We start from the raw sequence: 27086 nt of genomic DNA, 5'->3' as shown, positions 1-27086 counted from the left end.
TCATTCCACCTCCTCTGTTGGAGTTACCTCTCCGCCCCGGGTGTTGTCACACCATCAATTATGGTGTGACCAAGCCTGTCCGCCTCCTTTGTTCCCCTCAGATTTGTACACGCCACGGGGACAGTGAACAGGATCTTTCAGCAGGTTACCCCACCTTCATTTCAACAAATCACTTAACATCTGATCTTTGTTTTGACAGTCTGAACATTATTAGAGAAAAGCTCTTTGCAAAGATACATAATGAACTAATGTCGACCTGGGCAGAGAACCAAGCCACACTGTGTGTGTGTGTATTATTATCCAAGCTTCTCCTTGTTACATGCTAGTGAGCGCATGCTAGTGCATGTGAGCTGACCCCCCAAAAGCTACAGAGCAAGCGGGACTATGAGGCCGAAGTCGGCTCTCGTAGCCGCCTACTGCTGACAAAGCAGCGCCGAACAAACCACAGACTCACTACAGGGACTCCCAGCCGGGGGCCCCCCCGGGGGCCACGCGGCATCAGCAAGCATTGTAAAACAAGCTGTTAAACTTCATCACCCTCATAAGCATTGAGGTAATACACCACAGATGCCAAAAGACGAAACAAACAGGTTTCCCTGAGGTCTGTTTTCTGGGTAGAAGTCTTTAGCTTCTGTGTTAAGAACCTTCAGGGGATGTTTTATTGTTTTTCATACCTTCGGATGCCATATAATGAGTTAATGAAATGAGCTGGACAGTGGGCATACTGAAAGTGTGCACACTGCAGTGCTGTTGGCCCGCGCATTCACACAGCCATTAGCATTTAAATATGCAGGAGCCTTTCAAAATGCCATTTTTTTCTCCGCTGCAAGGAGATTTCTCCAGTTGTCATAAACAACTTCTGGGGGGGGGGGGGGTTTCTATTCAAGGACCTTTTCAAATGTCACGGCCAATCAAACACGACGCGATAGGTTCTCCTCCGGTGAAAAACCAAAAAGAAGAAAGAAGAGAGCGGCTCAGAAAGGAAAGCGGACTTAACGCGATGCGTATTCATGTGGTTGGAAGGTTCGATGACTGACGCCGTCGAAACAGTTTGTGTGATAAGAGACGGACGCTCAACGTGTCCAAATGTCAAAGTATGTGTGCCTGCGAATCCAAACCACTCCCCCTCCCTTCTCCTCCTCCATCCCTCCCTCCCCTTCACCCCGTCAGCAAATTTGGGCAGAGAAACTTTTTCCTCCGTGAAGTGGTGCTCAGCAGAACGGCGAACAAACAAGAGGCATCTCGCTGCCCGCTTCAGCTTTCGGTTTAAAGCTTTCCCAACATCAGCAGGATGGATCCTCCTGACACAAGTCTCTGTCAGCTGGACTGGAACGGGGGCTCTGCTGAGACACAATGGGCCCCTTCCTCCCCCTCCTCCCCCTCCTCCTCATGCCCACCTCCCTCCTGAGACGCTAAGGGCAGGAGTGAGCGAGTGGGAAGGAAGCAACGAAAAAGAGAAAGAGGAACTAAAACATATTATAAATATGCCTGTACTTTCAGTCGGTGTGTGTGTGTGGGGGGGTATTTATACATACACACACATGACTGTGTAATCCTCTTCAGCAAACTTCACCGCTGGTGTCTTCCTTTTCTGTCTGCTACTGCCTCCACCTTCCTAACTCTCCCTGTCTCTCTCCTTCACTGCCTGGCCCTCTCTTCATCAGTCTCTGTCTGTCCTCCTCTGGATCCAGCCAGGCCCGGCCACCCTGGAGGACAGTATTAGCTGTCGGCATTAACAACCGGCGGCAGCAGCAGGGGCGGCGGCGGCAGCGGAGTCGGTTTCATAATAACAATGCTCGTGTAAAAACCTCTCTTCTGCGGCCCAGCGGGAGGACGGGGCGGTCAGGACGCCCTGCTGCGTGCAGATGGCGCTTTGTCTCTGCTAGTTCCTGCAAACGTGTCACAGAGACACAAACGCGAGCGCACAGTCAACACGCGCGCTGAAGAGTTGGGAGGACGGTGGCACCATTCATTCCTAATCCTCTGTGGTTTGCATGAAAGTTAATGGCAGGTGTTTAAAGCGCTGGCTGAGCCAAGTGAGGAGGGGGAAGGTGAGCGGGAGAACATCAAATCTCTTTTTTTCTCCTCTCTCTCTCTGGCAAACACACACACACACACACACACACAAATTACATCCAAAAAGACTGTGCACCTTCATCCATCCTCGCGTCATCTATCTCCGGTCTCCGGCTTCCCGCCGAGCGCCTTTTTTTTTTTTTACAACACAACGAGTTGATCGTTTAGAGAGAGGCTCATTTATGCGCCGGCCGCATACTGTAGCTGCACTCAATCTACTGTAAGCCGACGAGTCGTTAAAAGGAGCGGCCTTCCTCGCCGCAGACCTCGTCAGCGCGGCCGTCACTATTAACGTCAAAGATGCCGCTCGAGCGTCTCAGCGAGCCGCGACAGCGAGCCAACGTGTCAAATGTTCAGCCATCCCTAATTTGATTATTTATAGCTGCGCTTTTCCTACTGCGACATGTCAACACAGTAAAATAACTTTTACACTTCCAAGCGTGTGATGAGCTACTCGGTTTTATGCATTTTCTATTGGACATTTGGAGTTTTTTTCATTACTGGAACCACAACCTGAGCTTTAGGGATTTCTGCATTTTTCACCATATTACCCCCTTATTACACCATAGACTGATTGATGAATCAAAACCTATTAGCTCAATTATGAAGAAAAACCAAACAGAATTTGACACGTCAATTTGAATTTGAACTCAACGAGGAAGATCTTCAAAGATAAAAGATCTGAAAGAATTAAGATCAAAGCGGACTCTTAATTTTCGACACATGCTGCAACACCATATTTACAAGATTCCCAATAATTTAATGCTTTCATTTGAACACTCGGTGACGGGATGTGCAGGGAAATGATGCAGCAGTGATCACACACGATACAAACCATAATGCAACTCTAATACCAACAACAATGGAGCTCAGTTTGGATTTAGTATTTAGTATTTAAGGCATGGCTACAATTCTGCAGTTTTATATCTGGATGTTTTAATAGAAAAAGCAAACTGCTTCCAAATGTAGCGTTGTTTTCTGGCCACTGTGCCAGCTGAAGTGGGAGCGACTAAGAAGCACATCGCTTCGCATTGGCAAAGTTCCGGCCTACGGGGCCGTACCGGGACGCTGTGCATGCATGGAAAAAAAAACACACGACTGCACTTAAAAGCGAACGTCTGAGCAGGTAAAAGAAGGGTTTTGTCTTTTTTTCTTCTTACTGGATGTGTATCGTATCAGCGGCGGGCAGAGGTCGTGCACGTGGTATCTTGTCTGCACACTGAGCCAACCGTAAAGTCTTATCTGTGAGGAGGATCAGACACCGCTCTCCAACAAAAACACTAACTATCAGCGACACCAACTCGCCCAGAAGCTCCTCAAACACAACGGAGCGGGTAATAACAAGCACGAGCGCACCAAATACACTCGATACAGTGGAGGCAAAACTACTACCCGCCGGCCGGCGTGGGATCCAGTGTAATTGCTCAAAGAAGAACTGAAGTTTTACCTCATCGCAGAGGCCTCTGAAGCGCACAGTTCTCGATTTACAAAGTGCACCACTCCTCAGAAGCATCTTTGTTTCCAACGTCAAAGCTTCAACACTGTTTGAGAAATGACACGTCTGAGGATGCAGAGGGACTTTGTGGAAACGGAGAAAAAATGTAACGCATTCAGGCTCTATGAGAATAATAGTCATAATATCTGCAGGAAAAACTCGAATAAAGAAAATCGACCAGAGCTACTTGGGGTCTTAGAAACCATGTGGAAAAAGGTAGAAATCCTGAATCCTCCTCGCCACATGACTTTGCAAAGCGGGCCGTCTGAGTGACATCGCGGCTGTACGTTTGCAGACGGCAGGGTGCAATTTCACAGCCGTTAGCTCCTCTCCTCTGCACAATGCACAGCACAGTCACATGAGCTCTCAAAGCAGCTCCTGTGGGGACATTCACAAGCCGTTAGTGGCCCGATCTGGGAATTCTCACAAGGGTTCATGAGAGCTATTTCGGGCAGCGTCCAAATGACATTGTTAAACAGAGTATTAGGTCGTGAGAATATGATGAAGCAATTGAAATTGGTCAATTTGTGACTTCAAAAAAACAAATAGATTTTTTTGCTCCTCCATCTTTATAAAAGTAAGCGTGTCAACAAAAACCGCACACATCAGATAGAAACCAGCGGTGAGCCAAAGTGAGTGACGGCACCTGCGCTTTGAAAACCGTCCCCTCTTCCTGCACCGCGTGCACGTGCTCCACCTAGAACGTCCCCTCTGCGGTGTGTTAAAACACGGGCGCGCTCGCACACAGCCGGCCACACGGCGACGGGTCGAGCTCCGTGTACGACACGTGCTCTCTGCAAGCTCAGATCATGTTAGTGATCACAGCACACCGACTCCACCGGGCGCCGGGGGAATATCGTCTGAGGCAAATGAGCCTCCGGATTTCCAATGCACAAACACACACACGCACACACACACACATGCACGTCAACACTGATAGCCACCATCAAGCACAGGCCCCATGCATGATATCATGAATATTAGAGCTGTTTTTTTTTGCATTTTCTCCTCCTCGGCGATAAATCACAGAGGCCTGATAGTGATGCGTTTGCCACACACAAGGAGGCCACAAAGACGTGAGAGGAAGTTCAACCCCCCCCCCCCACACCTCCGCCCACCGCGGAGCTGGCGGGATTGGGACCGTCCAACAGGGAGGGTTGGTGTTGCAGGTGGGGTGTGAGAAAATAACAGCAAGCACATGAGTTTCTTATCTAAACGGCGTCTGCTGCGTCACCGGCAGCTAATTCATCTGGAGGGCGAGACACTTGAGAAAACGCAAACACTGGGCCGCAGGAAGGGCGTGGGCCCGGCAACAAAAGGCCTTTTCACTGCGGGCGGCCTCCACGCTGTAAGTTCTCCTGCCTGTTTGTGACAATAGGGGGAGGTGGGGGGGGGGGGCAGAGAGCAGATGTCCGTTGCCAGGAGCACATCTGCATACAGCCCCTCAGTCCCCACCCCTTCACTGGGCAGACAATGGAGCCGCCCTCCTCCTCCGCCTCCTTTTCCTCTTCCACTTGAATCTCTCTTCCACCGGAGCCTCCAAATGCAGTAAAAAAAAGAAAAGGGAAAAGTAAGAGGAACCAACTGCCCAAAAACTGTGAAATGGAAGGATTATCCTAAAAGTGCATGTGCTCATGGGCGGATTACGGGTCACTAATTAAGCCTTCGTTAATTAGCAGGCCACAGATGATGAGTGAAGTTCAAACTAGATTTACTAGATTGTGCACACACACACACACACACACGCACGCACGCACGCACGCTGAGAAAAACACTCGTGCCAAACTTTTGAATCAAACTCTTTTTCTGTGAATTTAAGTGTATTTTCTTTTAAAAGCAGCCCGTGCATGGTTAAAAAGAAACAAGATCCATATGACATATAAATGCCCCCCCCCCCCCCGACTTCCCGCTGCAGCTGCACAGCTCGTTGGGACCTGGATCGAACCCATTCCCACATCCGTGTCAAAGTGTGTCTCCTCCCCGCCGATGGCGCAGGGACGCGCGGGTGAGCGCGATCCGCGAGCGCACAGCTTTCCAAAACCACCGCCGGAGCACGCGCCGAAATATTTTTTACACCAACCTTTTTTGGGGGGGGGGGGGTCGAAGGGGAGGAGTGCAGCGGTGTTTGCGATAATCTGGAATTCCTACCTCGAACGGATGTTTTACCGGGAGTCCAAGCGTCGGCTTCGGGGGGGCTCCGGGAACAGCATCGCCGGCTACGCGTCGCTCGCTGCGTCGGTGTGTTTGGGCAATAATCCACCTTTTAGATGACATGAACACATTCAAAAATCCAAAAAAAACTTAATCCTGAACGCAGCGGACGGGGGAGGGGGGGGTCTCGGGGGCCCCGGGGTGTTTTCCTCAGGGGGCGAAGTGCTTATCCTCTCTGTTTACTTCTTCACAAACACTCCGCTGCTTTTCCTCCTGCCAGATCTGAGAGGTGTGTATCAGTTAGCGCTCTCTCCCTCTCTCTCCCTCTCTCTCTCTCTCTCTCTCTCTCTCCCTCTCTCTCTCTCTCTCTCTCCCTCTCTCTCTCCCTCTCTCTCTGTTTGAGTGAGGCGGAGCCTTTGCCCACTTCTCCCTCTCTGACACACGCGGACACGTGCGCGCGCCAACTCGAACACACACACACACACACGGGAGGGACTTGCAGTTGATGGAGATGGGACACGTTTGTGTTTATTTAATCTGATACCGATGGGGGGGGGGGGGGGGTCTCTTCTCTGGCTGTGGGGCTCAATCCAAAACAAACTGTAACAAACATGTCCAATATAGTTTTGTTTGATTAAACTTAACCATTAATGCGTTTATGTGTGATTCTCAGTCAGCCACCGAGTGGTTTAATTTATAAAAATGGTTGGATTGAATAAATAAATGTGGTGCTCAAACGACCCCCCCCCCCCTTACTCAGTGTATTTCACTTTAGATGATAATAAGTTATAAAAAACAACATCTAGCAGTTTTCTAACATTCCTCCGATGTCTGTTTGATGAATGTTTTAGGGGGGGGGGCATTGCTGTGTTCCTGCCTACGGCCCTGGCAGATATTAAGGGCTCCGCTGGTACACGGAGAGATCTGCAGCTCCGTTCATTCCTCCTCGTCTGCCACAGGTGCAGTTTGCAGCTGTGCCTTGATGTCACGCTTGAAAAAATGCAATCCATATTCTCCTTTTTTCTTTTTTTCTCATCCTGAGCAGTGAAGTAATTGGGGAGCATCCATTCGTTCACTTTGCATTGCGGGGCATGTGTAACACAACGCAGACGGGGGGGTTTCAAGCTCATTTCAAGCTCACTTTATTCACACTTTCAGCAAATAGTTGCCTTTAAATGCAGCTTCCCGGGTAAACCATTAAGGCCTAACTTTTCTTCTGCGTCGCACTGTATGTGTGGTCCCTGAGGGGGGGGGGTCTTGGCCCTGTCCTGAGTGCATCTTTCCCTGTGGTCATTTTGTCTCCAGCACAATGTAACTGCTGGGCATGAACCCAAACACCCGCCGCCAACAGGGGACACCGACCCAAGCATGTGTCTCCAATGGCAGCTCAGGGGACGGACGGGACAGGAGGCGAAGGACGAGGAGACACAAACACTGTAAATGAATCCTGTGAGGCTGTATGTCAAAATCTGACTTAGATGATCGCCTCCCTTTCCCCTTTAAATAAAACATATTCACTAAAGTCTAATGATGAATGCCCAAGTCAGTGATGCAATATATTATTCATTCGTGTAAAATTGCATGTACGGCGTAAAGCGTGCACGGCTTTCCATGTTGAGGTCATTTTAAATACACAAAGGTTCATAGTTACAGCTTGAAATCCCAAAGTAAGGCTATGTTAGCTATTTATAAGTCTATTCTTGTTGCCCATTTAGTTCGTTATACTCCAGTCGCTTAAGAACCTGGTTTTGATTCATCAACACATGTGCCCAACATTTTAGTTTTGCCTTTGTTTATAAACCAGCTGTTAGAGGCACACACACACACACACACACCTCTAATCTCTCCACTGTACAGCGGGTATTTGAGAGGATCAGTAGTCTGCGAATGCATATTTCTGCGGAGAGACATTATTTCTTCCCTCAATTCCTCATGGCAGAGATCTGAGTGTTTGACCTTTTTAAAATGCAAAGCGATTCTTCTTCTCCAGAGAGCGAACGGGAGGCTCATGATTGTGCTACTAAATTTGCGGGACTTAATGCAGTAACTCACAGAGAGGGAGAGCCGTTCTGCACCTGCTGAAGTCTCGACTTGGCTACCGGGATACAATAACACCTCCAAGGGTTATGTTAATCTTTAAAGACGGGTTATTCTCATGCTGCTCCACTCACTTCATTTCAAGGAGTATTTCACTGCAACCTTGAATCAGTCTCTGGTGCGTAAATCCCCTCATTGCATAGCATTTCCTTTTACTTAGCACTGAACGCGTACTATAAATCACAGGTCTTTTGCCTTAATATAAAAATCAACTTTGAATATATTTATCAATGCAGCTGAAACGTTCGTACATTTATATCCCATCAAATAATCTTATGCCGCTTGTGCGAAATTGAGAATGGAACAACTTATGACACCCACTACAAATGGGACATCGTAATGAGCTCACTGGAGTGTAATTTACATTCGAGAATGATGTTACAGATTGATACGACTGCGCCGTTGTACTGCATGAACAGCACGTCCTCCACTAAGTGCACACAAAGCGCCGCGGAAGAAGGTCTTCTGAGGTCGCATGATACGATTTAAACAAAGCTGCACACAACAACTTTGACTGTACTCACATCCCATTGTGTTCCACTGCAGTGCGGCCTCTGACACATTCCGAGCCGCCTCTAAAGGACACGCGGATCCCTTCACTGGCTGGTGTTGGTGCAAATAGAATGCGAATAGAGCAGATTTGCTGCTTAGGCTGGAGAACGAGTGGGGAAACGAGAATAATTGAGACCTTAATTGAAGCGTGTGGATGGACTGTAGGGACGCTATGAAAGCAGTGTGTGAGCACAGAAAATATGAACAAAACCGCATTTATCTGTTGGGGAGAGTTGGCGGGGGGTGGGGGGTGGAGGGGATCAGGTTCCGGAAATACCAGTTTTCCAATGCCGTGTGTGTACCAGAGGTTATGAGCGAGCAGCAGACCGGATGAAACAAAGAGGTAGAGCTTCATGAGTAGTGATGAAATGCTCGGCAACACAAACGCGTTAACTCAGAGTGAGTGCCACTGTTTGAGCTAAGAAGGGTGTTTCAGAGCATGTCCATTCATGTCACCTGAAGGTTGCCTTTGCATTGTCGCCGATTACCCTCGACACACACAACACGAGCCAAGACGGGAAAAAGCACTTTGCGAATTTTGAATTTCCCAGTCAAGGACTTAAATGAAAGCAAATCTTCTTGTACTCTTTAGCTGTTGAATTGCAGCTTCGGCTGACAACTGACACTGACTGGAATACAACTTTAATATGTGCATGTTATTTCCTCCATCCTTGTACAAACCGCTTTCTCGTTCCCTTGCGGATGGGGGGGGTGGGGGGTCACTTAAGCCGACTACTGTTGGTACATCTTTGTTCACAACCAGCTTAATGTAATTATACCTCACCACCTACACGCGCATTAGCATGCAGACGGTGTCGGAGGTTTCCGAAAAGACGCGCGGAGGAGTGCGGTGCGGCGCGCGCGGAGAGGCCTGGTCTTCTGAGGCGGCGTTCTCACGATGTTATCTTGTCCTCTGTGGAAATGAAGATAGCCGGCCACCTTTGTCACCACCCTCACATACTCTGGAGGGGCCCCCCCCCCCCGACCATTACTGGAATAAGGACCACTGGGCCGCTGGGGGACACTCACCCAACCAGCTGCCCAGAGGGAAAAATAACACACACAGACAGATTTACTTGTGTAGCTCTTTTGGATTTGAATTTCTTTGCACAGGATGTTGAACTAGAAACAGGAAGAGGCCCACTGTGAGCCTTGACACATTATTAAAAAAGAGCATGGGAAGAGAGAGAAAATATGTAAAGACATCGGGGGAAGCTAGACATTAATTATAATTGGCAAAAGAATAAACAAGAAGAAGATATGCGATTTAACAGAAGACATCTCCATGGCAACCCTCTTTTCAAGTCGGATCTTGAGTGAATAGGTAATCGACGTAACGCAGAACCCGCCGCAGTGTCAGAACAGATGCCAAGACTGAAACAAGACAACGACGAAAAGATGGATTTTGACAAAAAGCGATATTGCGCTGCGCACAACACAGTATCAAAACACTACAGCAGCTTTTTTGTTTTTTAAGAAAAAATACACACACGCACTTTTGTTGCTGTCATTCTGAATGTCTGGCAAATCCACCTCTTGTTTTCAAAGCATTTTTTCCCCCCTAACAGGTGCAAAACCTCTCAACTCAACACATCAAAAGGACACACGCACCTGCGAATAAATCACAGTGAATGGTAAGAATCCAGACGAGCCCCTCCCCCCCCCCCCCCCCCCCAACACCAAAGAGGTAGGATTCAAAGTGCCTGATTTAATATTCATGAAGTGCAAGGCTTTGGTGGTTGAATGCTTGTTTACTGAGATGTGTCTTTTGTCCTTGGGACGGGGGGGGGGGGGGGGGGGGGGACGGGGGGGGGGGGGTCATATTCCTCCGAGCAGCTGTATTTACATATGCCGGCGGTTTCGCCTCTGCATGACATACATACACATGCATCACACCTGACCGCGTGCATGTACCGACTAATGATTGACAGGCAATTTCAGCACGCTCCTGCCCTCCTCCCATGTGAAGTATTAAAAGCCGCACTGCTGCAGTTGAAGGAGCTAATGAGGGTTTCTGATTACTAAGTGTCGGTGCCTTCCGGGAGGAGCAGTTGTTCCAGTTGCAGCAAGTGTGGCCTCAAAAGAGAACTAGCCCCCTCGGGGGAGGGGGGGGCGAGGTGGTAGACAAGCAGTCAAGACGGACAGAAGTCACTGTCAAACACAACCTTGTTAATAAGCGCTCTTCTTTTAGATCAAGCGAGGTGAGATCAAGTTGAATGTGCAACAGGCCCCTTTTTGTCAGTGATGTGGTAAAAGATGGTGTTCAAGAAGTGCTGCAACCTTTTTGTCATGTGTGCACCTGTTCCCCCCCCCCACTCCCCTTCTGTTTCAACCAAAAGAAATGGTCATTAATTAAAAAAGAACTTCGCCCTGCAGCTCGGTGTCAGAAGTGCACCTGCATCGAGGAATTGGCAGCCACGTAATCGCAAAATGAATATCTTGCATCTTTTTGCTCCCCCGCACCCCCTTCTTGCTGTGTAATAAACCAGAGATGTATGTCACCTTTCTTTTCTTTTTTTTTAAGTGAATCACACCCCTACAGGGTTGGTGCTGTGTTAGTGTGTGGATCATCTAATTAATCGAGCTGAAACAAAGCTTGTGGAGAAAAGCCCATTTCCCTGGTGGCTACTTAAAGGAGGAAAGCAGCTGGTCAGAAGGTACTCTGGAGGAAGCATCAGCCACCGGAGAAGGTGGGATGCTCTTCACTTAAGAGCCTTCCTTTGAGTCGTGTTATTCTCCCACGCTTTCTCCTCTGCTATAGAACCACACGCACCTATCCATCCACCCATCCATCCATCCATCCATCCATCTCTTTCAGCCCCACGGGTGAAACAAGCTCATGCATTGTGACTTCAATCAAGCTTAATGCCTGATTGAATAACATGCTCTAAATTAATGTCTTGGTTTTGATATGCACTGAATAAAAATAGCGGGATTATTTTTCTCATTATTGCCCCCCTCCCCCGCACATGTTCTCCACAGCGCGCACAATATCGGGGTTTTGTTTATTGAATTTCTCGGGCAACCTGGTTATTGAACAGCTCGCTGGATCGACGGGTAACTCGTGCAGACCTGCTGCCCTCTGCTGGTGAAACCGTGAACTGCCAACAGTCTCACGTCTCGCGCAATGTAGGAGCACAATTACTGCAAAGGACACACGGTTTTCACCTTAATCTCTAAAAAGATGTAAACTGGAGAGATTTCACTGAAAGCCAAAACTGCAGATTTAAGTGTTTACCAGCAAAGTCAACAAATACATGGACGGATGTTGACGGACATTGAAGATGGATGGATTTATCGTTCTTACATGACTGTATCATTATTTCTCCAGAGACCTCAAAACCTATTATAAGATCAATCAACGTGATTATTGTTCTTTAATCAGAAACATCAAATGTCTGACTCTTCAGACATAAAAACTATAATTTGGAAAATGCTGCGTTGAACTATGTTGAAAGGAGTGATGACAATTTTTTTTCAACAGGACTTTCCACAGAAACATTGATCAGACAGAGAATGTCTTATTAAAGACACTATTGAGTTGCCTCATGGCAAATGTAGGATAAGATTTATCTGAAGCCGGACGCACTAATGTAGGAAAGTGAGGTTCTCGGCCTCTGCTTTGTTTTAAACCAAGTCACCATACTTAAGAAAACTGTGCCCATTTTGATGTGGAAATAACCTTAATAAAAATGTCATTCAGTACAACAAAGTTACATTTCAAGTGCTTAGCCTACTCATTAAGTATATTTAAATAAGCCAAATACGACTGAATGTCTCAAAATATTTGACCACAGCCAGCTACATGAAACAACGCACCACTGATACTTTGTTAAAACATCTGCCCCTCCAGAGCTCTCAGGGAAAAATACTTTATTTGACAGCTGGGCCTCCAGAGCTCACATGAACGCCCTCTATGCTGCACCCCCTCGAAAGGCGTCTAATCCATCGCGGTCTTACGGCTCGGACGGGGCCGAACAGCCGGGAGCTGCTTGCACTCGCAGCGCCTCAGACCGCTTGGAGTCGAGTCGTCCAAACCACAAGAATGTCTCGCCCCCGTGCGACGAAGCGGCCTCTGCGGACTTCTGCTTGTGGTCGCGGGGGAACCGCCTGTAGCCGGTCGCAACATCGGCGGCCCGCTTCGCTGTAAAGTCAGTCTGGTGGACCGTGACGCTCCGCTCAGTCGCCTCGGGGCCGCCGTCAGCGCCAAGGTGGCACAACAAGTGGGGGTTTTGCTGTCTGTGATGATGAAGGAACTTCCTGCGCCCGACACCCTGGAGCATACCAACCACGTGGAATATATTGGTGCCTTTCAGGGTGCCGCGCGGGGACGGATCGAGGCGTTTCACGTTCGTACTCACGTGAGCGAAGACGGAGATGCTGTCTTTCAAGGCATGCTTGTTGTCGTGTTCGGAGAACGGATGCTCTCTGGTTATCTGTTGAGAAAAGCGTTTGATTGGAGACGGTATCGCGTGTGATACAACCGAACGCAGTAGAATGGGATCAAATGTCGAGGCGGTTTCTTTCTTTGCAGAAGGGCAATGGAATCGTTCAAAGCCCGGGGCAATAGCACTAAAAAAAACAGTAACAGTAAATGCCAAGAGATATCATCTCGTACAAGCACACACCTGCTGAGTATTCCATTTAGGATAGCGCACAATGTCCAAAGCCTGAGGCAGTGATGATTGAACCTGAGTCAGCATGAACACTGTGCTTGTAGAGAGCTCCCGACTCCAGGTCTCATTTTCTGGCGAAACTGGATGAGCAAACTGAGGGAAAAAAAAGGAAAGAAAAGCTCATTACGCAGCCAGGTATGAATGGAGTCATTTGTAATTTGTCTGATTATGTGTCAAAATGAATCATTTCTTACCCATTTGCCATCGTTGCTCATTTTAGAATATCGCTTTCCACCTTTTACCATTTTAATAGAGTTTGAAAGTAGTTCTGGCAATATAGCACACACATACACACACAGACCACCTTAACAACTGCAAACACACCGGTGACCATGGCAACAGGCTGCTGCATGCACAAACAACCTGAAATGGAGACGTGGAAATGGAATTCTGGCAGAAGAAGAAAATCAAAAACTAACGGTTAAATAATATGTTATGAATTTAAATGTACAATATTAAATTTACTGTATTTCTTTCTGAATATATGTTTGGAGAATTAGACCGGAATCCTTTTTGAGGGGTTCTACAGTTCAGTAAAGGACAACAACATTTGTTTATTTTGATCTGTGTTTGAGATGTACGATGAGGACACATTTAATTTCAATCATAAAAAGGTTTTATTTTTATGGATGACAACAATGTTTTTTTTTTTTTTTAAATAAGCTAAGCTAATAAGCTACTTCATTTTCATGGCACTGAAAAAGATTTCAAAAATGAATACATACTTTTAAAAAACGACAAATAAAAATGGGATTGTTTTTCAATTTTATTAGGAAATGCTAATAATTAATAATTAATCTTTGACTTAAGTTCGTTCTTTGAAAATGGTTAATGTGGTTTTCTTTACAAATAAACAAAGTTAATAATTGAAAAAGCCACATGGTCCCTAATACAAATCCCCGATTGTACAACAACACCATCTTCTACGAATGAAATGATCAGAACTGGATGAGCAGGAGTGGTTTATCACCTCAAGTGGTACTTTTTTAAAATCTTCAGTGAGAGAAATTAAACGGGGCAAACAGATGTGATAAAATAACAAAACGTAGAAATGAAATAATCTTTAGGTTGATTAAAAGAACAGATGAGAAACCAACACTTCTAGTTTCAAAGTAATCTTTCTGGAACCAAATATCTGAAAATTGTTTCTTTCAAACACATTTAAATAAAGAACAGAGCGATGAAAAATATGCATGGATGTGACCTTTGTGTTGAGAACCGTTGTCTCCGGGATCCAATGAGAATATCAGACTTGAGCCGCCTCGGAGACGTGGTTGTGGTCTGAGTGATCCTGGTGAATATCTTTTGTATTATTGATCCCTGAGGACAAGACGAGCATTAAAAAAAAAAAGGTTTAAATCACATGTTTTATGTCGTGTAAGCATAGATAGACACCTCGCCCGAGTTCATCATTTTTGCTGCATAGATACTGAAGGTACTGGATGTGGCCACGCTGTACACGAGCATGAGGCACTTAATGGTCACTATGGGGATCTGCTTTGAGCTCGCCTCTCGTTCCCCACGAGCCAACTGAATCATTTGATGAAGGCTAAATGGTCAGTCGTTAGCGCTGTTAGTGCTTTGTTGATCACAGCAACGTTTTTTTTGACCTCATCAGCTGCACCCTCTTGATTAAGGAGGTCATAAGGATGCTCCTGATGAAGGATCTTGGTGCCTCGGAGGGTCGGTCCGTGCAGCACAGAGTTGCACTAATGGTTTTGAATGAAGAGGCTCGCACCCGTTACGTTATTCATTAACACTTGGAAATAAATGCTGGTTCTTACTCGGAATGACGGATGAAGGTGTCTCCGTTTCCCCACTGCGAGAGCTCGTCACCATGGGAACGTTCTCCTTCCTCCTCTCCTCATGGAAGTGCTTCTTCAGCGGTTTGGCCAAGCGACGCCATCTGGCGAGAAGCAGTAATCAGCGGCAACTTCAAATCTCAACGACTGCACAACTAAATTCTCGTCTTCGAGTCCCGTTACCTTTCCTGCGTTTCGTTGTATTTATTTAACCTGTCCGCCACCTCCCCTTTCTCCTGCAACCATCGCCGCAGAAGTTCGTCTTTCTCTCTCCGGGCCCGTGCCAACGCCTCGCGCAGTCCTTTCTGCTCCGCACGCAGGGCCGCCAACTCTTTGGACTGACACTCAACGGTGTACTCCAACCCCGAAAGCGTTGCCTTCAGGGTGTTGCTCCCTTTGGCCAGAGTGAGGGCCTCTCGACGGTAGCGGGACACTCTGGAACAAGCAAGCGGTAATGACATCGTGGACCAGCGTACCTTCCATCACCTCCGGATGTTGTTACTTCACTAACGCCTTTAAGCTCATTCGAGCTTCTTCGTCAAGGTGTTTCTGTTCAAGATTTGAGTCTGTTGATTATCAAATACAGGGCAGGAACAGAAATGTCAAGTTTGTTGTTTTTTGTGTGCTGAAACTGGCCGTATTTGCGAAATGTTTTATCCATAGTTCACAAAAATACTTGCTCAATGACCTGATTGATTTTTTTTATTTTTGTTTTGTGTTGATAATATATTTTTTAGACCTCGAGGTTATATAAAAACTCCATAATACCCGTAATAATATATCTAGACTGTATAGATATGTTGAACAAAAAATACAAAAACTATATATATCCAAAAAAATGCGATCAGCAGCCCTGTTTTTCTTTCAGTTTTGTGTAAAGAAAGCAGAGATAACACATTGTGATGGCTGAGGTTAAAACAGGAAATTACCGTGACTGCCAATACTGCAGTTCAGCCTCTTTCAGAGATAGGACAGCGGTCAGGTCGGAGACAGTCTGGGACAGCTGGGGACGCAAAAAAAGAAATGGTTTAATTGATTGAATGGTGGACAGACGGAGGTTCAAAGATCACTGCCTGCCCTGCACACACCAATTGATGTTTATTCTAATTATCAGAACCCTGCCTGAGGTGTTTAGCAGATAGTTGTGCAAACTGCTCATGCGCGTATAACGAGATGTTATGGTGTTTATCGGTGATTTCCCACTTCACCTTTTCTTCAAGGTGTTCACTCTCTCTCAGCTGGAGTTGAAGGAGTCTGGTGTTTTTCCCAACTTCAAATCCACCTGTTCCCAAACTGAAAAAAAGGTGCAATAATCAAAAGCTAAAAAAAAAACAATGACAAACATAATTATTTTTTTTGCATCAAAGTCATCCTAAGACAAAAGTTAGTGTGGTGAAATTCCACTTCTCTGACCTCTTGGACTGAACATCATCCACAATTTGTTTGCGAATTTCAAAACGTTCCTCCAACTGAGCCACTAAAAGAAAACAGACACATGTCCTCAGACCAAGACATTGATCATTTCACAGGTTGAAACAGAAACAATTATGAATCTCACAGCTTGTGAAGACGCCAGCGAACGGGACCTTCTCAGTTTGGTCTCTCCGCTGCAGCTGAGCACGCACGTGATTCTTCCAGCTCGCCATTGTAATAAAAACTAATATGTCACACGGTCACAACAAATTTCCCGAGGCGGCGAGTTTGATAAATCTTCTGCTGACGGTTGATATTAGTCGAAGACGAAATGATTATTTACACGCAAGTTGCATATTATCCTTCAGTACAGGAATCGCATGCCTGAAGCAAAGTTTCTCAGCTCCTCCCTGTTCAGTCGTGTCATTATATCGTCTGACCACTAACCCATGCCTATAGTATAATATGATTAATTAATGCAATGCTTTTTACTTTATGACCACAACGAATAAATGTCTTTTCGTTGTTGTAAAAAGTCCTATTTTTACATTCTATTTCTACATTATGAAAATATATCTGCAGCCACCACTAAATTTAATATTTAATGTACAATTTAATATAATAAAACGTAATTTGAAATAATTTGACTTGATTAGGTAGTTTTTTTTTTGCCATGTTAGTAAATTTCTGAGTAAAATGCGACGTAACGGAATGGAAGGTGCTCCATGTTTCTAGAAAAGTTCCTTCAACGGCTCTGGAAGTACTTCCGGTTCATACATTTTTCTCAAAAAACGGCAGTTACTGAAATATTTCCAAGAAAACGTGGTAAAGTTATACTTTTACAAATCGTTTATCTTTTAATTAAAATTTGGAGTAGTTCTGATTGCCGTAACAGGGAATAGTACGCGTTTTGGTGGTTTGTCTTCGTACGACACCGGAAGTTGTTACTTCTGCTAATAACGTGTGGCCAAACAACAACAGACAGGTGATGGGAAGAGAAGAAGCGTCATTCGTAACTCCTCAAGTAAAGGCTAAACACTACTGAGGTTAGCTAACCAACAACGGCGTCTCGTGTGATTGCGGTGCTTCGTAAATGTAAGAAACGTGTAATTACACTTATTTCGTGCAGCAGCTTGTGAGTCCGCGGTGCTCCTCCGAGGAGTTAGCCAGGCAGGCTATCCAACTTAGTTACAACATTTCCCCCCCAGACAATTAACGTATCACTGCGCGTTGTCCACGGGTCGACCGCCTCGAGTCGTTCGAGTCATGGACGAGTTGCCTGGTTGTTAGGAAACGGCCTGCGTGTTTCTGGGGGGTTGAACGGTCGCAAGGTCCCCCAGCTCATCATGAGCTCATCAGCCGAGGACCGAGAGCCCGGGACCCTGCAGGACAATGCCGCGGAGGACAGCGGTGGTCCTGCCTGCGCGGGAGAGAGCGGCAAACACGTGAGTACCCGACGCGTGACGATCAACAGACGCGTCTTACTTCTCCGACCAGGAACCGGCTCTACTTTCTCTCCGTCCCCTCAAGGACTCCGCGTGCGCGGGCAGCGAGATAAAGAGCCGCGCCGTGGTCAAGTACTCCGCCGCCCCGCCTCCGACCAGCTACGCCCTCCTGCAGGAGAAGACCGACCTGAAGCTGCCCCCTGCCAACTGGCTCAGAGAAAACCCCCAGCTGGGCAGCGCCGGCACCACCGTGTTGGGGTCCAGCAGCAAGAGCAAGCCCTTTTCCAGGTAGAACCATCGCCCACCACGTCTGCTGTTTGTCGTCCTGGTCTAGTGTGCAAACCGTGCTGGTCTCCGTACAGTCGTTACGTACGGTGTCTCCAACCGGTACGCCCTACTCGCCCGTATCAGATGAGCATGCATATCCCCTTTGGACAACAACGTGAAGGTAAAAGGCCCCACTTTCTTCTTTTTTGCAGTTTTGGGATGGCCTACGAGTTCATCGACTGCATCGGGGATGACGTGGACGTGGTGTCAGACTCGGAGGTTTGTGGATCTCTTTCAAAGCTCGAAAACGTGCAGGTGTACTCAGGGTGGGGGGGTAACATTTGTTTTCTGTCACATTCAGAACATCAAGAAGCTCTTGAAGATTCCCTACAGCAAATCCCACGTCAGTATGGCTGTTCACCGCGTGGGGAGGACGTTGCTTTTGGATGAGCTGGACATCCAAGAGCTCTTCATGCGATCCTCTCAGGTACACCCCAGGCTTTGTCCGTGTGACATTTGTTAAGCATTGTGTCTGAGCCCACGTCGTGTGTGTGTGTGTGTGTGTGTGTGCGTCGCAGACGGGAGATTGGACGTGGCTAAAAGAGTTTTACCAGCGACTAATCGATCAGAAGTGGCAGAGGAAGAAGAAGAGCAAAGAGCACTGGTATCAGAAAGCCATTCTGTCAAAGTTCCTCTACTACAGGTGAGTACGTAGTGTTAATAAACAATTAGGGAGTTAATTGTTTATTGTTGTTGCCTGTTAGGCTACACTTCATTTTAAGGCTCATATTTCCCCATCTGATCCGATCACAACTGCTGTCTTTAAAGTATAAATGGTGATGGAGCGGCGGAGCCTGTGGCCGACAACCGGAATGAACCCGAGCAGGAGAATGAGGAAGAGGAGTACAGCTCTTCGTGGCCCACAGCCTTCACCAGAGCGGCGTCCGATATTGGAGAATCAGACGCTCCCAAGCAGGTACGGAGGCTTAACGGCTCGTCTTCAACGAGGCAGTGTTGCTTCAGAACGTATTCTCTTCTTGATAAGGAATTAATCCTGTGTGCTGTTGCCAATCGGCACTTTTTAGTAAGTAGTGAGATGAAGTGCTTTAGAAAGTGAGTGTTTTGTGTATTAGAATGGCTCCTGTGTAAATGCTGAGCTTACTACGGTGTTAAACGTGCAGGGAAGTGTTTCTATGGACAGCCAGTTTGCTCTGGGCCAGGTGACCTCCGTCCCCAAAGAGCAGAACCTCCCGATTGTCTTTGACGAAGGAGAGAACAGCCAGGTAACGCCACCTTCTGCCCCGCCTCGATGGTTTGCCTTCACTGTTGGTGGCCCGTGGCTGATGTCTGTGCACACTTTGACACCGCCTGTGGCAGGGTTTAAGAAACGACTTTGTCCGGAACATCATGTGGACGTTTGAAGACATCCACATGTTGGTGGGGTCCAACATGCCCATTTTTGGAGGCGGCCGCTATCCTGCCGTCAGTCTGAGACTCAGGTGGGAATTTTAAACCATTTGCTTCCATTGATCTGAAATTCATTCATGTGATACGGATCGCATTGCACTTCTATTGGGGCAAGATAAAGCACATCAAGGTATGCTTACTTTATCCGGCTCTAGAAGGTGAACATTAAATGTGATTTTTCCTGTTGTCACCTCATCAGAATTACATGTGGCTGCCACTACGTTGTTCCTAGTTACCCTTATCTACCCTTTTAACCTTCTAACTTGCTTTTCAGGGACAACAATAAACCAATCAACATCCTGACGGGTATTGACTACTGGCTCGACAATCTGATGTGTAATGTCCCGGAGCTTGTCATGTGCTTTCACGTCAATGGCATTGTTCAGGTAAAAATGTATTGTTATTAGTATTGTCGTTAGGCTTCAGCTTCAAGTGGAAGCAGAATACAGCTGTGTTTTTTTATACTATGTCTCTGTTGTAAATCGTTTTTAATAACTGAATGAACAAAACAACACATTTTATTTTTTCCTGCAGAAATATGAGATGATCAAAACGGAGGAAATCCCTCATCTGGAGAATTCAAACTTCTCCACAAGGGTGGTAAAAGACATTGCTCAAAATATCCTCTCTTTCCTCAAGTCCAACTGCACCAAAGAGGGTCACACCTACTGGCTCTTCAAAGGTGGGAGATAAGTGAGCAGGAAGTCTTAACCCTGTAAAACCCTTAAATCTCCAAATCTTCTGATGTTATTTCTTGAATCCACAGCTAGTGGGAGTGACATTGTGAAGCTTTATGATCTTACTACTCTGTGTGAGGAGGCAGAAGAGGAGAAGTGTCAGAATCCCTTCACTCTTCCTGTCGCAGTGTTACTATACCGGTAAGTATCTGGATAGGAGCATGTTGAAGTTTTCGAAACTGCGAAGGGTCAATACATTTTAGGAGCAGCATTATATGGCAATATTTAAAAAATGTTTTATAATCCAAAAATAACTTTTGACATTTAATATTTTACCAGGATTATGTTTTTTTTTTAATTCTTATTTTCTATTTTTCTACATGTTTACTATTTGGTTAAGCAGAGCAAAACTCTTAAAATACTAAGAGTTTGATGCGTTGTTTTAACAAATTTTGTTGTGCTTGAAGACACCAAATTAATACTGAAAACGTGCAAAATGCAAAGAGTTCTATTTTCCTTCCTTTGCTTGCAGAGTTGCCAGCAACTTGATGCTGAAGGCGAGGCAAAACAGAAAGCACTATGGCACAATCCGAACGCTGCTCTTAAACTGCGTCAAACTTCTGGATGAGGAGCGGCACCCCCAGGTAAGTGAAATGGCCCCAGAGGAGGAAGAAGAGGACAGACTTGATAGACGTGGACGCTGAATTTAAAGGCTGCCAGGTTAAACAGTAGATGTCACACAGGGAAACAAAATGACAGATCATACAACCTGAATCGGTTTTTCAGTCATCAGGAAAGTGAAAAAGTGAAACCACTTGACTCTTATTTAGATTTGATTAAACATGATCTCCATCTCTCGCCTGTTCAGATCATGGCCTCCGCCCACTACATGCTGTCAGAGCTGTTCCAGCTCGACGAGCCGCCGGAGGGAGACGGAGGGGAGTCGCTTCGGGCCGGCGGATCAGAGGACAGCTACAGCGACGAAGACAGGGAGGAGGAGGAGGAGGAGCTGACGGAGGACAGTGATGAGAACTGCTCCTACAGCTCCTCCAGCCCACAGGATGATAGTAAAGCTGTTGCCGTGATCCGCTCCGTCTGGGAGCTGTCGGTCCCGGAGAAATACAAGTCCACTCATCAGATCAGAGTGAGTGCCCCACCGAAGGTCCTGAGGGGACAGTGTGGAATATACAGATAAATATGTTGTAGCGGATGGGAACACCCCGAAACGTGACCTTCCCTTTTTTCGATCCCTGCAGCCGAGTGGCGTCTTCCCTGTCTCTCAAGACAAGGAGGAGCGATGCAGACACGTCCTGAGCTACGTGCTGAAGGCGAGTCTCTGCGTGATATTTATGTCTTGGCTCCACACAGCGCTAATGGTGTGAAGTGTCGCCGCTGACGACGATGATGATGATAATGACTGTAACACGCTACACAGGGGCTGAAGGCAGTGGATGGCACCATCAAGAAGGAGAGCGATCTCCCAGCTGCAGACCCCAACACACCCATTCCCCTAAAATACGAGGACAAAAGTGCAACCGGAGCCTGCCCTGCGGAGCAAGGCATCTCTCTTCTGGAAAGGGGTCAGTCCTGATGTAAACCACATAACAACAACAACTCTTTATGTGTCTGCCTCCTGGTATTCTGACGTATGTGTGTGTGTGTCACCAGCGAGGCCCTTGCAGGTGGACCAGAAGCACCCGACACGCTCCGGGATGATCCCCTGCTCGTGGCAGCATCGCATGAAGCTGCAGCTCTTTCTCAAAGCGTCCAAGGCCTACTACGTCCTGTCTGACGCCGCCACCAACCTGCTCAAGTACGGGCGAGCCCTGCGCTACATCAAGCTGTCGCTGCAGTGTTACGGTGGGTGTCTTTAATTCTGTGACACACCGTGATGATAGTTATTTGTTGTTTTGAACGCTACTTTGATATTTTACAATCAATGTAATCCTTCCTTTTTTTTCCTGCCGCTTCCTCCCAGATGCCTATTGTTCAGTTAGTGGTCCACTGAACCCCCACGTGCTGCAGTTTCACAGCCAGTGCCTGTCTCTGTGTGGGGACATCCAGCTGATGTTGGCCCAGAATTCCAACAACAGGGCAGCGTACCTGGAGGAGTACAGCTACCAGACCAAAGAGGACCAGGAGATCCTGCATAGCCTGCAGCGAGAGAGCAGCTGCCAGGGTCAGTCACTCAAGAGATGTACAAATATTAAAGCACACAACTGCAACATTTCTGGCTTGACGTATTGAAATTGGGGGCGTAACACTTCTTGTTGCATCACGTTGTTCATGTATTATTTAATAATGCCTTTAGTCTCTCTCCATTAGCCTTCAACATGGCGACGGACCTGGCCATGGACCCGGAGTACCAGCTGTTTGTTAGCAGTAAGTGCTATGAGGCAGCCTATGAACTGGTCATCTCGGAGGCTTTGAAAGATCACGCCACCGATCAGCTGGCTCAGGTGCTCAAAAGGCTGGGAAACATCCGCAACGAGATGGGAGTCTACCACATGAACCAGGCCGCGGCCATGCAAACCGAGAAAGAAGGTTTGTTAGAAACGTGAACAGAAAAACAGTTCAGTTAGTTATTCCTTTTGAAATGTGTAGATGCAGCCCTCTGTATTTATACATGCGATTTACAGAACTCTCTGAACTTATATTATTGCTACATTGCCCATGTTGCTGCTTCTAACTTGCCTGCGCCCTCCCCCCGCCCCTTTCCCCCCTCCACTTCTAGTGAAGACGTCTGTGTCCATAGCGGAGCAGGAGATGTGGAAAAAGAGTTTTTCCTTCTTTGAGAAAGGCATGAAGGACTTTGAAGCCATTGAGGACAGCACCAACACGGCCTTGCTGCTGTGTAATACTGGCAGGCTGATGAGAATCTGCGCTCAGGCCCACTGTGCCGTGTCTGCCGACCAGAGCCGGGGGGAGTTCTCGCCTGAAGAGGCCCTCTACTACAACAAGGTGCGATTTCAAACCCTTTATGTCTCTCTTAAGAAGCTTTTTTTTGCAACTTGTCCTCTACGTCTCCACACCTCAACCCTCTTCTGGTGTGCTTCTCATTATGTCTTTATTCACCCCAGGCCATCGACTACTACTCGAGAGCTTTGAAGTCACTGGCGAGTCGAGTGAACCACCCAGCCGTATGGGACAGTGTAAACTGGGAGCTGTCCACCACCTACTTCACTCTAGCTACACTTCTGCAGGACTACGCCCCGTTGTCCAGGAAGGCCCAGGAGCAGGTGAGATTCTTTCACTAATATTCTGAATGAATCAAAATGGCTTTGATCTTAACGCATCTTTGCTACTGAATGGACTAACCTGTAAAAATCCCTTTTGTTGTTGCAAAAATGAAATAATCCTCCCTGAAGTCATCCCTCCCTGTTGGTTTTCCCAGATTGAGCGGGAGGTGACTGAAGCGATGATGAAGTCCCTGAAGTACTGCGACCTGCAGACGGAGTCGGCTCGTCAGCCGCTCTACCAGTACAGAGCTGCCACCATCCACCACCGCCTGGCCTCCATGTACCACAGCTGCTACCGCAACCAGGTGCCAAAACATGAGTTACTGGCGCTGCAGCTACATATTCGAGTGTCACACACACGCACATAGAATAACGTCTGTGTGCGTTTCCCCGCTCCCATTGTGTGACAGGTGGGGGACGAACACTTGAGGAAGCAGCATCGCAGCCTGGCGGAGCTTCACTACGGCAAGGCGGTCTGTTTGTTCGTGAGCCTCAAAGACGCACCCTGTGAGCTGCTCCGCACGCTCCTGGAGCGGGTGGCCTTCGCCGAGTTCTCCATGGCGGGTGAGTGGCCGCCGCCTGTCGTCGCGTTCGACTCTGTCGAGAGGCGCGTCTTTTCCACCTCCTGAGGCCGCTCCGTTGTGTTGCCGCAGGTCAGACCAGCAATGCGGCCAAGCTGAAGAGCCTGACTGGAGCGCTGGAGCTCATGGCAGAAACCCGCTGTGCTTTCCAGCTGATTCACAGAGAGCTGCTGGAGGAGCAGGTGGAGGTACGTTTCAGGGGAGCAGATGGGAGGGATGACGCGTCGTGTTTGAGAAGCCTTTTTCCGGGTTATGGATCACACACCGAGCTTTTCATTTCTTGGGCCGTAGTTGATCGAACCAGACGCGGCCGGGTCGGCACGCGCATCTCCCGATGCGGCCGGTGGCCCCGCCTCAGGACTGAACCTCCCGGAGGTGATGAAGTTAATTGAGGTGTTTGAGCCGAGTTTCTCCTTCCTGCTGCTGCAGCTGATCAAGCTGATGACGACGATGAAATGGAAACCAAGGTGAGCAAGAAAAGAAGGCCGCCGTGGCGATATCCTTTTTTTACCGCCCCCCCTCCCCTCCTGACCAGCTTGTTTGTGTTTAAATAAAGCAATAAGGATGAGGAGCGGTTGAAAACCTACAAGAATGTGTATTCCAAGCTGCTGCGAGCCGAGAAGAACGCGCCTCTCCTCAGGCGCGTGGAGCTCCACATTGAGCTCCTGCAGCAGCTGACCCCACAAGCAGGAAGCGACGACACGCATTCATGATGTCGTGGACCACAGCGAGGAAGACGCTCCACACCGTAACTCCCTCTGATTTGTGGAAACTTTTTATCAACAGGCAAATGCTCAGGCAACATAGAACAGTTCAAAAGCTAACTTCACCTTCTGCGCCTTTTAAAACGAGCTAATAGTTTTCTAACATTTGCATCACAGATATTAATTGTACATTTTAATGCAAAGAAGAACTGTAAATTCAGAAGCTATTATTTCATTTTCTTGTTGCTAAAGCAGTTCTTGGTCACATGTGAGGCTCCAATGTGTAGAATGTGTTGTTGGCTGTACCAGACCTCATTTTTCTACAAAGTTAAAACATACCGCATACGGTTTAATGATGGTATCATCGCATAGAACTTCTTCGCACAGGGGCTTAAAAAGAGATCATTCAGCACATGCTCGCAAAAATGATGATCCGAATGAATATAATTGGTGTTTTTGATATTCAATAATACCAGTAATGCTGTGAATAAAATAGATTGAAGTGTGATCGAGATTTCCAAAACAACCGTGTGCAATAGTTTGGCAACATTTAATGCAAACTCAGCGGCTGGTTAGTATGAATATAAGTTTATATCTGCATGGTTTGCTGCAACATGAAAATAAAGTTTTTAAATTTGATGCACTGTATTTGTAATGTAATGTCACACTCGTGATATCGTCGAGCATTGTAAGGCATCACTAAAAGCAAATGTGCGCATGGGCAAATATGACCCGTAGCTCACTACTTTTTAGTTTAGTAAATCACATCTTTGGACAACACACATTAGGGTCCGACATCAGTCCGTCTAAACATTGCATGTTTGTAAAATGCTTTAAGTGTGTCGGCCTCGCCGTTCAGCTCGGGTCGCTGGAGACGGGACACAGTGTTTTCAATGCAGTGTCAGTGAATTGGGTCAGTGGTTCACTAACGGTGTAGTGAACCGGATCCACACCAGATGGAGCTGCAGGTGGGCCCGAGCGCTCCCTGCACCTCATTAATCACGCCGGACCCTCAAGGCCGGGGGTGAAGGTAAGACGGGAGACGCAGCCACAGAAACACTCAAATCTTCAAGGGGACCTGGATAGATAGATAGATACTTTATTGTAATAATAATAACTGTGTGTTTGAGTAGAACACAATTTGACATTTGAAACTCTGAGAAATGATCCGACCAGGAGGGACCAATTGGCACAAATGGGACAGAATATTCACAAGCGTGTTTGTTTAGGTTGTTAATCAGCAGAAAATAACGCAACCTTAGAATGGGCTGTTTTTACAGAGCACCATGTTTCTACGGTAGAAACCAGACTCCGATCTACTTAGGAGACGTTTTGCAGCCACGGTCCGTCCTCTTAGCAATCAGATGTTGAATAGGTGGATTAATACATACACCAAAAATCAAGACTAAAAGAGCAATTGATGTTTTAATTAAATATATTAATGCAGTTATTAAACAACATGGTATTGTGATGTATTGTAGCGTAGAGGGATAAAAATAAAATTAAAAAATATATATATAAAATATATATGATCAACAATACTAATGGAGATTGTGCTTCTGTTCAACATGTCCTGTGCAAAATGTCCTCCTTGTTATTTCATCCCAATCACGGGGAACGTGGGGTCCGTTATTCACTGGATGACACAGCGCTCAGAAGTCTGCTCCTCCTCTGGTTTGTCCGCTGAGGTTGGCGGTTTCTCCTTTTGGTACTGAGAAATACTGTGGTGCCATCGGAATAAACCTAGGAGGGGAGGAGAGGACATTGTTTGATTTTTAGGAAGGACAGTCAAACATATTTTTGTGTGAACTAATCTTTTCTTTTTTTTTCCAATTTGGATCGGTTTCTTTCAGAGGAAAAGACTTACATCCCTTCCAATAATATCTACTCCTCACGGCAGTGAACGGATCGACACATTTCAAGGTGTGGAACCTTACAGTGAATGGCAAAAGGCTGCAAAGCTTTCCCTTCCTCCATTAAGCTGCAGCTCTTCATTCCCAGGGATCCGTGCTGTCCATAATCCCTTCCAACCAGCTGGGATTAGGATACCTCCCTGCACCACCTGCATGACTAGTCTGTGCTCAACCGGGGCTTTACATCTGGACCAAAAGGGAACGGGAATGAGTCGGCCCGATTAGCTCGGAGCTCCTTTGGATGTGCAGACACGACGGGTGGTCTACCGGGTTCACAAGACCGCACGGCCCAAAAGTAGACCCAATTTCAACCCAATTTACTCCTCCGGCGTTGTCCTCGGAGAAGGAGTGCTCGTGGAACAGTACAGATCACATGGATCTTGCTGGCACTGCTTAAAGGCCCTGTAGATAATGATGAGGGTGAAGTGGTCTCCCTGTGGATGGAGCTCCATGTGGCCCCGGGTCGACCCCGGCTCAGGGAACCGTGAAGCAAGTTGGTGCTAAAAACAAACCACGAGGAACGGGATGTTC

At 47.0% G+C, this 27086-nt stretch overlaps 4 protein-coding genes across 7 annotated transcripts in view; 1 reads left to right on the top strand and 3 right to left on the bottom strand.

Moving 5' to 3' along the window:
* ctbp2a (C-terminal binding protein 2a) overlaps positions 1 to 6118 on the bottom strand; it is a 49585-nt gene extending 43467 nt beyond the window's left edge. For all 3 annotated transcript variants that reach the window (XM_078104679.1, XM_078104678.1, XM_078104675.1), the window contains exon 1: positions 5720 to 6118. The gene's annotated coding sequence lies outside the window, so the exon portion shown is untranslated. The remainder of the gene's footprint in view (positions 1 to 5719) is intronic.
* Positions 6119 to 12201: 6083 nt separating this feature from the next.
* On the bottom strand, positions 12202 to 13429 carry tex36 (testis expressed 36). Of its 2 annotated transcripts, XM_040179106.2 has the most exons (4): positions 13242 to 13429; positions 13000 to 13140; positions 12733 to 12807; positions 12202 to 12645 (listed from the first exon to the last, which is right to left on the bottom strand). In XM_040179106.2, the coding sequence occupies exons 1-4, from the start codon at positions 13290 to 13292 to the stop codon at positions 12328 to 12330; spliced, it is 585 nt and encodes a 194-aa protein (XP_040035040.2). In that variant the 5' UTR covers positions 13293 to 13429; the 3' UTR covers positions 12202 to 12327. The 2 variants fall into 2 exon arrangements, with proteins under 2 accessions (XP_040035040.2, XP_077960796.1); XM_078104670.1 differs by having other exon boundaries at positions 12202 to 12807.
* A 216-nt stretch (positions 13430 to 13645) lies between these two features.
* Positions 13646 to 17030, bottom strand: LOC120820883 (autophagy-related protein 16-1). Its single transcript, XM_040179105.2, has 7 exons — positions 16408 to 17030; positions 16263 to 16326; positions 16058 to 16142; positions 15779 to 15852; positions 15033 to 15284; positions 14832 to 14953; positions 13646 to 14367 (listed from the first exon to the last, which is right to left on the bottom strand). Exons 1-7 carry the CDS (start codon positions 16493 to 16495, stop codon positions 14294 to 14296), a joined length of 759 nt encoding a protein of 252 aa, XP_040035039.1. The 5' UTR covers positions 16496 to 17030; the 3' UTR covers positions 13646 to 14293.
* On the top strand, positions 17017 to 25281 carry edrf1 (erythroid differentiation regulatory factor 1). Its single transcript, XM_040179099.2, has 25 exons — positions 17017 to 17707; positions 17793 to 17995; positions 18187 to 18253; positions 18336 to 18461; positions 18553 to 18677; positions 18803 to 18950; positions 19156 to 19257; positions 19352 to 19473; positions 19716 to 19827; positions 19976 to 20123; positions 20208 to 20319; positions 20651 to 20762; positions 20987 to 21262; positions 21375 to 21446; positions 21554 to 21698; positions 21787 to 21978; positions 22097 to 22297; positions 22444 to 22662; positions 22853 to 23079; positions 23199 to 23357; positions 23513 to 23662; positions 23768 to 23921; positions 24011 to 24126; positions 24230 to 24405; positions 24495 to 25281. The coding sequence occupies exons 1-25, from the start codon at positions 17609 to 17611 to the stop codon at positions 24649 to 24651; spliced, it is 3720 nt and encodes a 1239-aa protein (XP_040035033.2). The 5' UTR covers positions 17017 to 17608; the 3' UTR covers positions 24652 to 25281.
* Positions 25282 to 27086: the final 1805 nt, after the last annotated feature.

This window comes from Gasterosteus aculeatus, chromosome 6, assembly GCF_964276395.1.
Source record: "Gasterosteus aculeatus chromosome 6, fGasAcu3.hap1.1, whole genome shotgun sequence".
In the NCBI taxonomy this organism is placed as follows: Eukaryota; Metazoa; Chordata; class Actinopteri; order Perciformes; family Gasterosteidae; genus Gasterosteus; species Gasterosteus aculeatus.
Note: the sequence above shows the minus strand (reverse complement) of the source record. Positions and strands in the feature narration are given on the sequence as shown.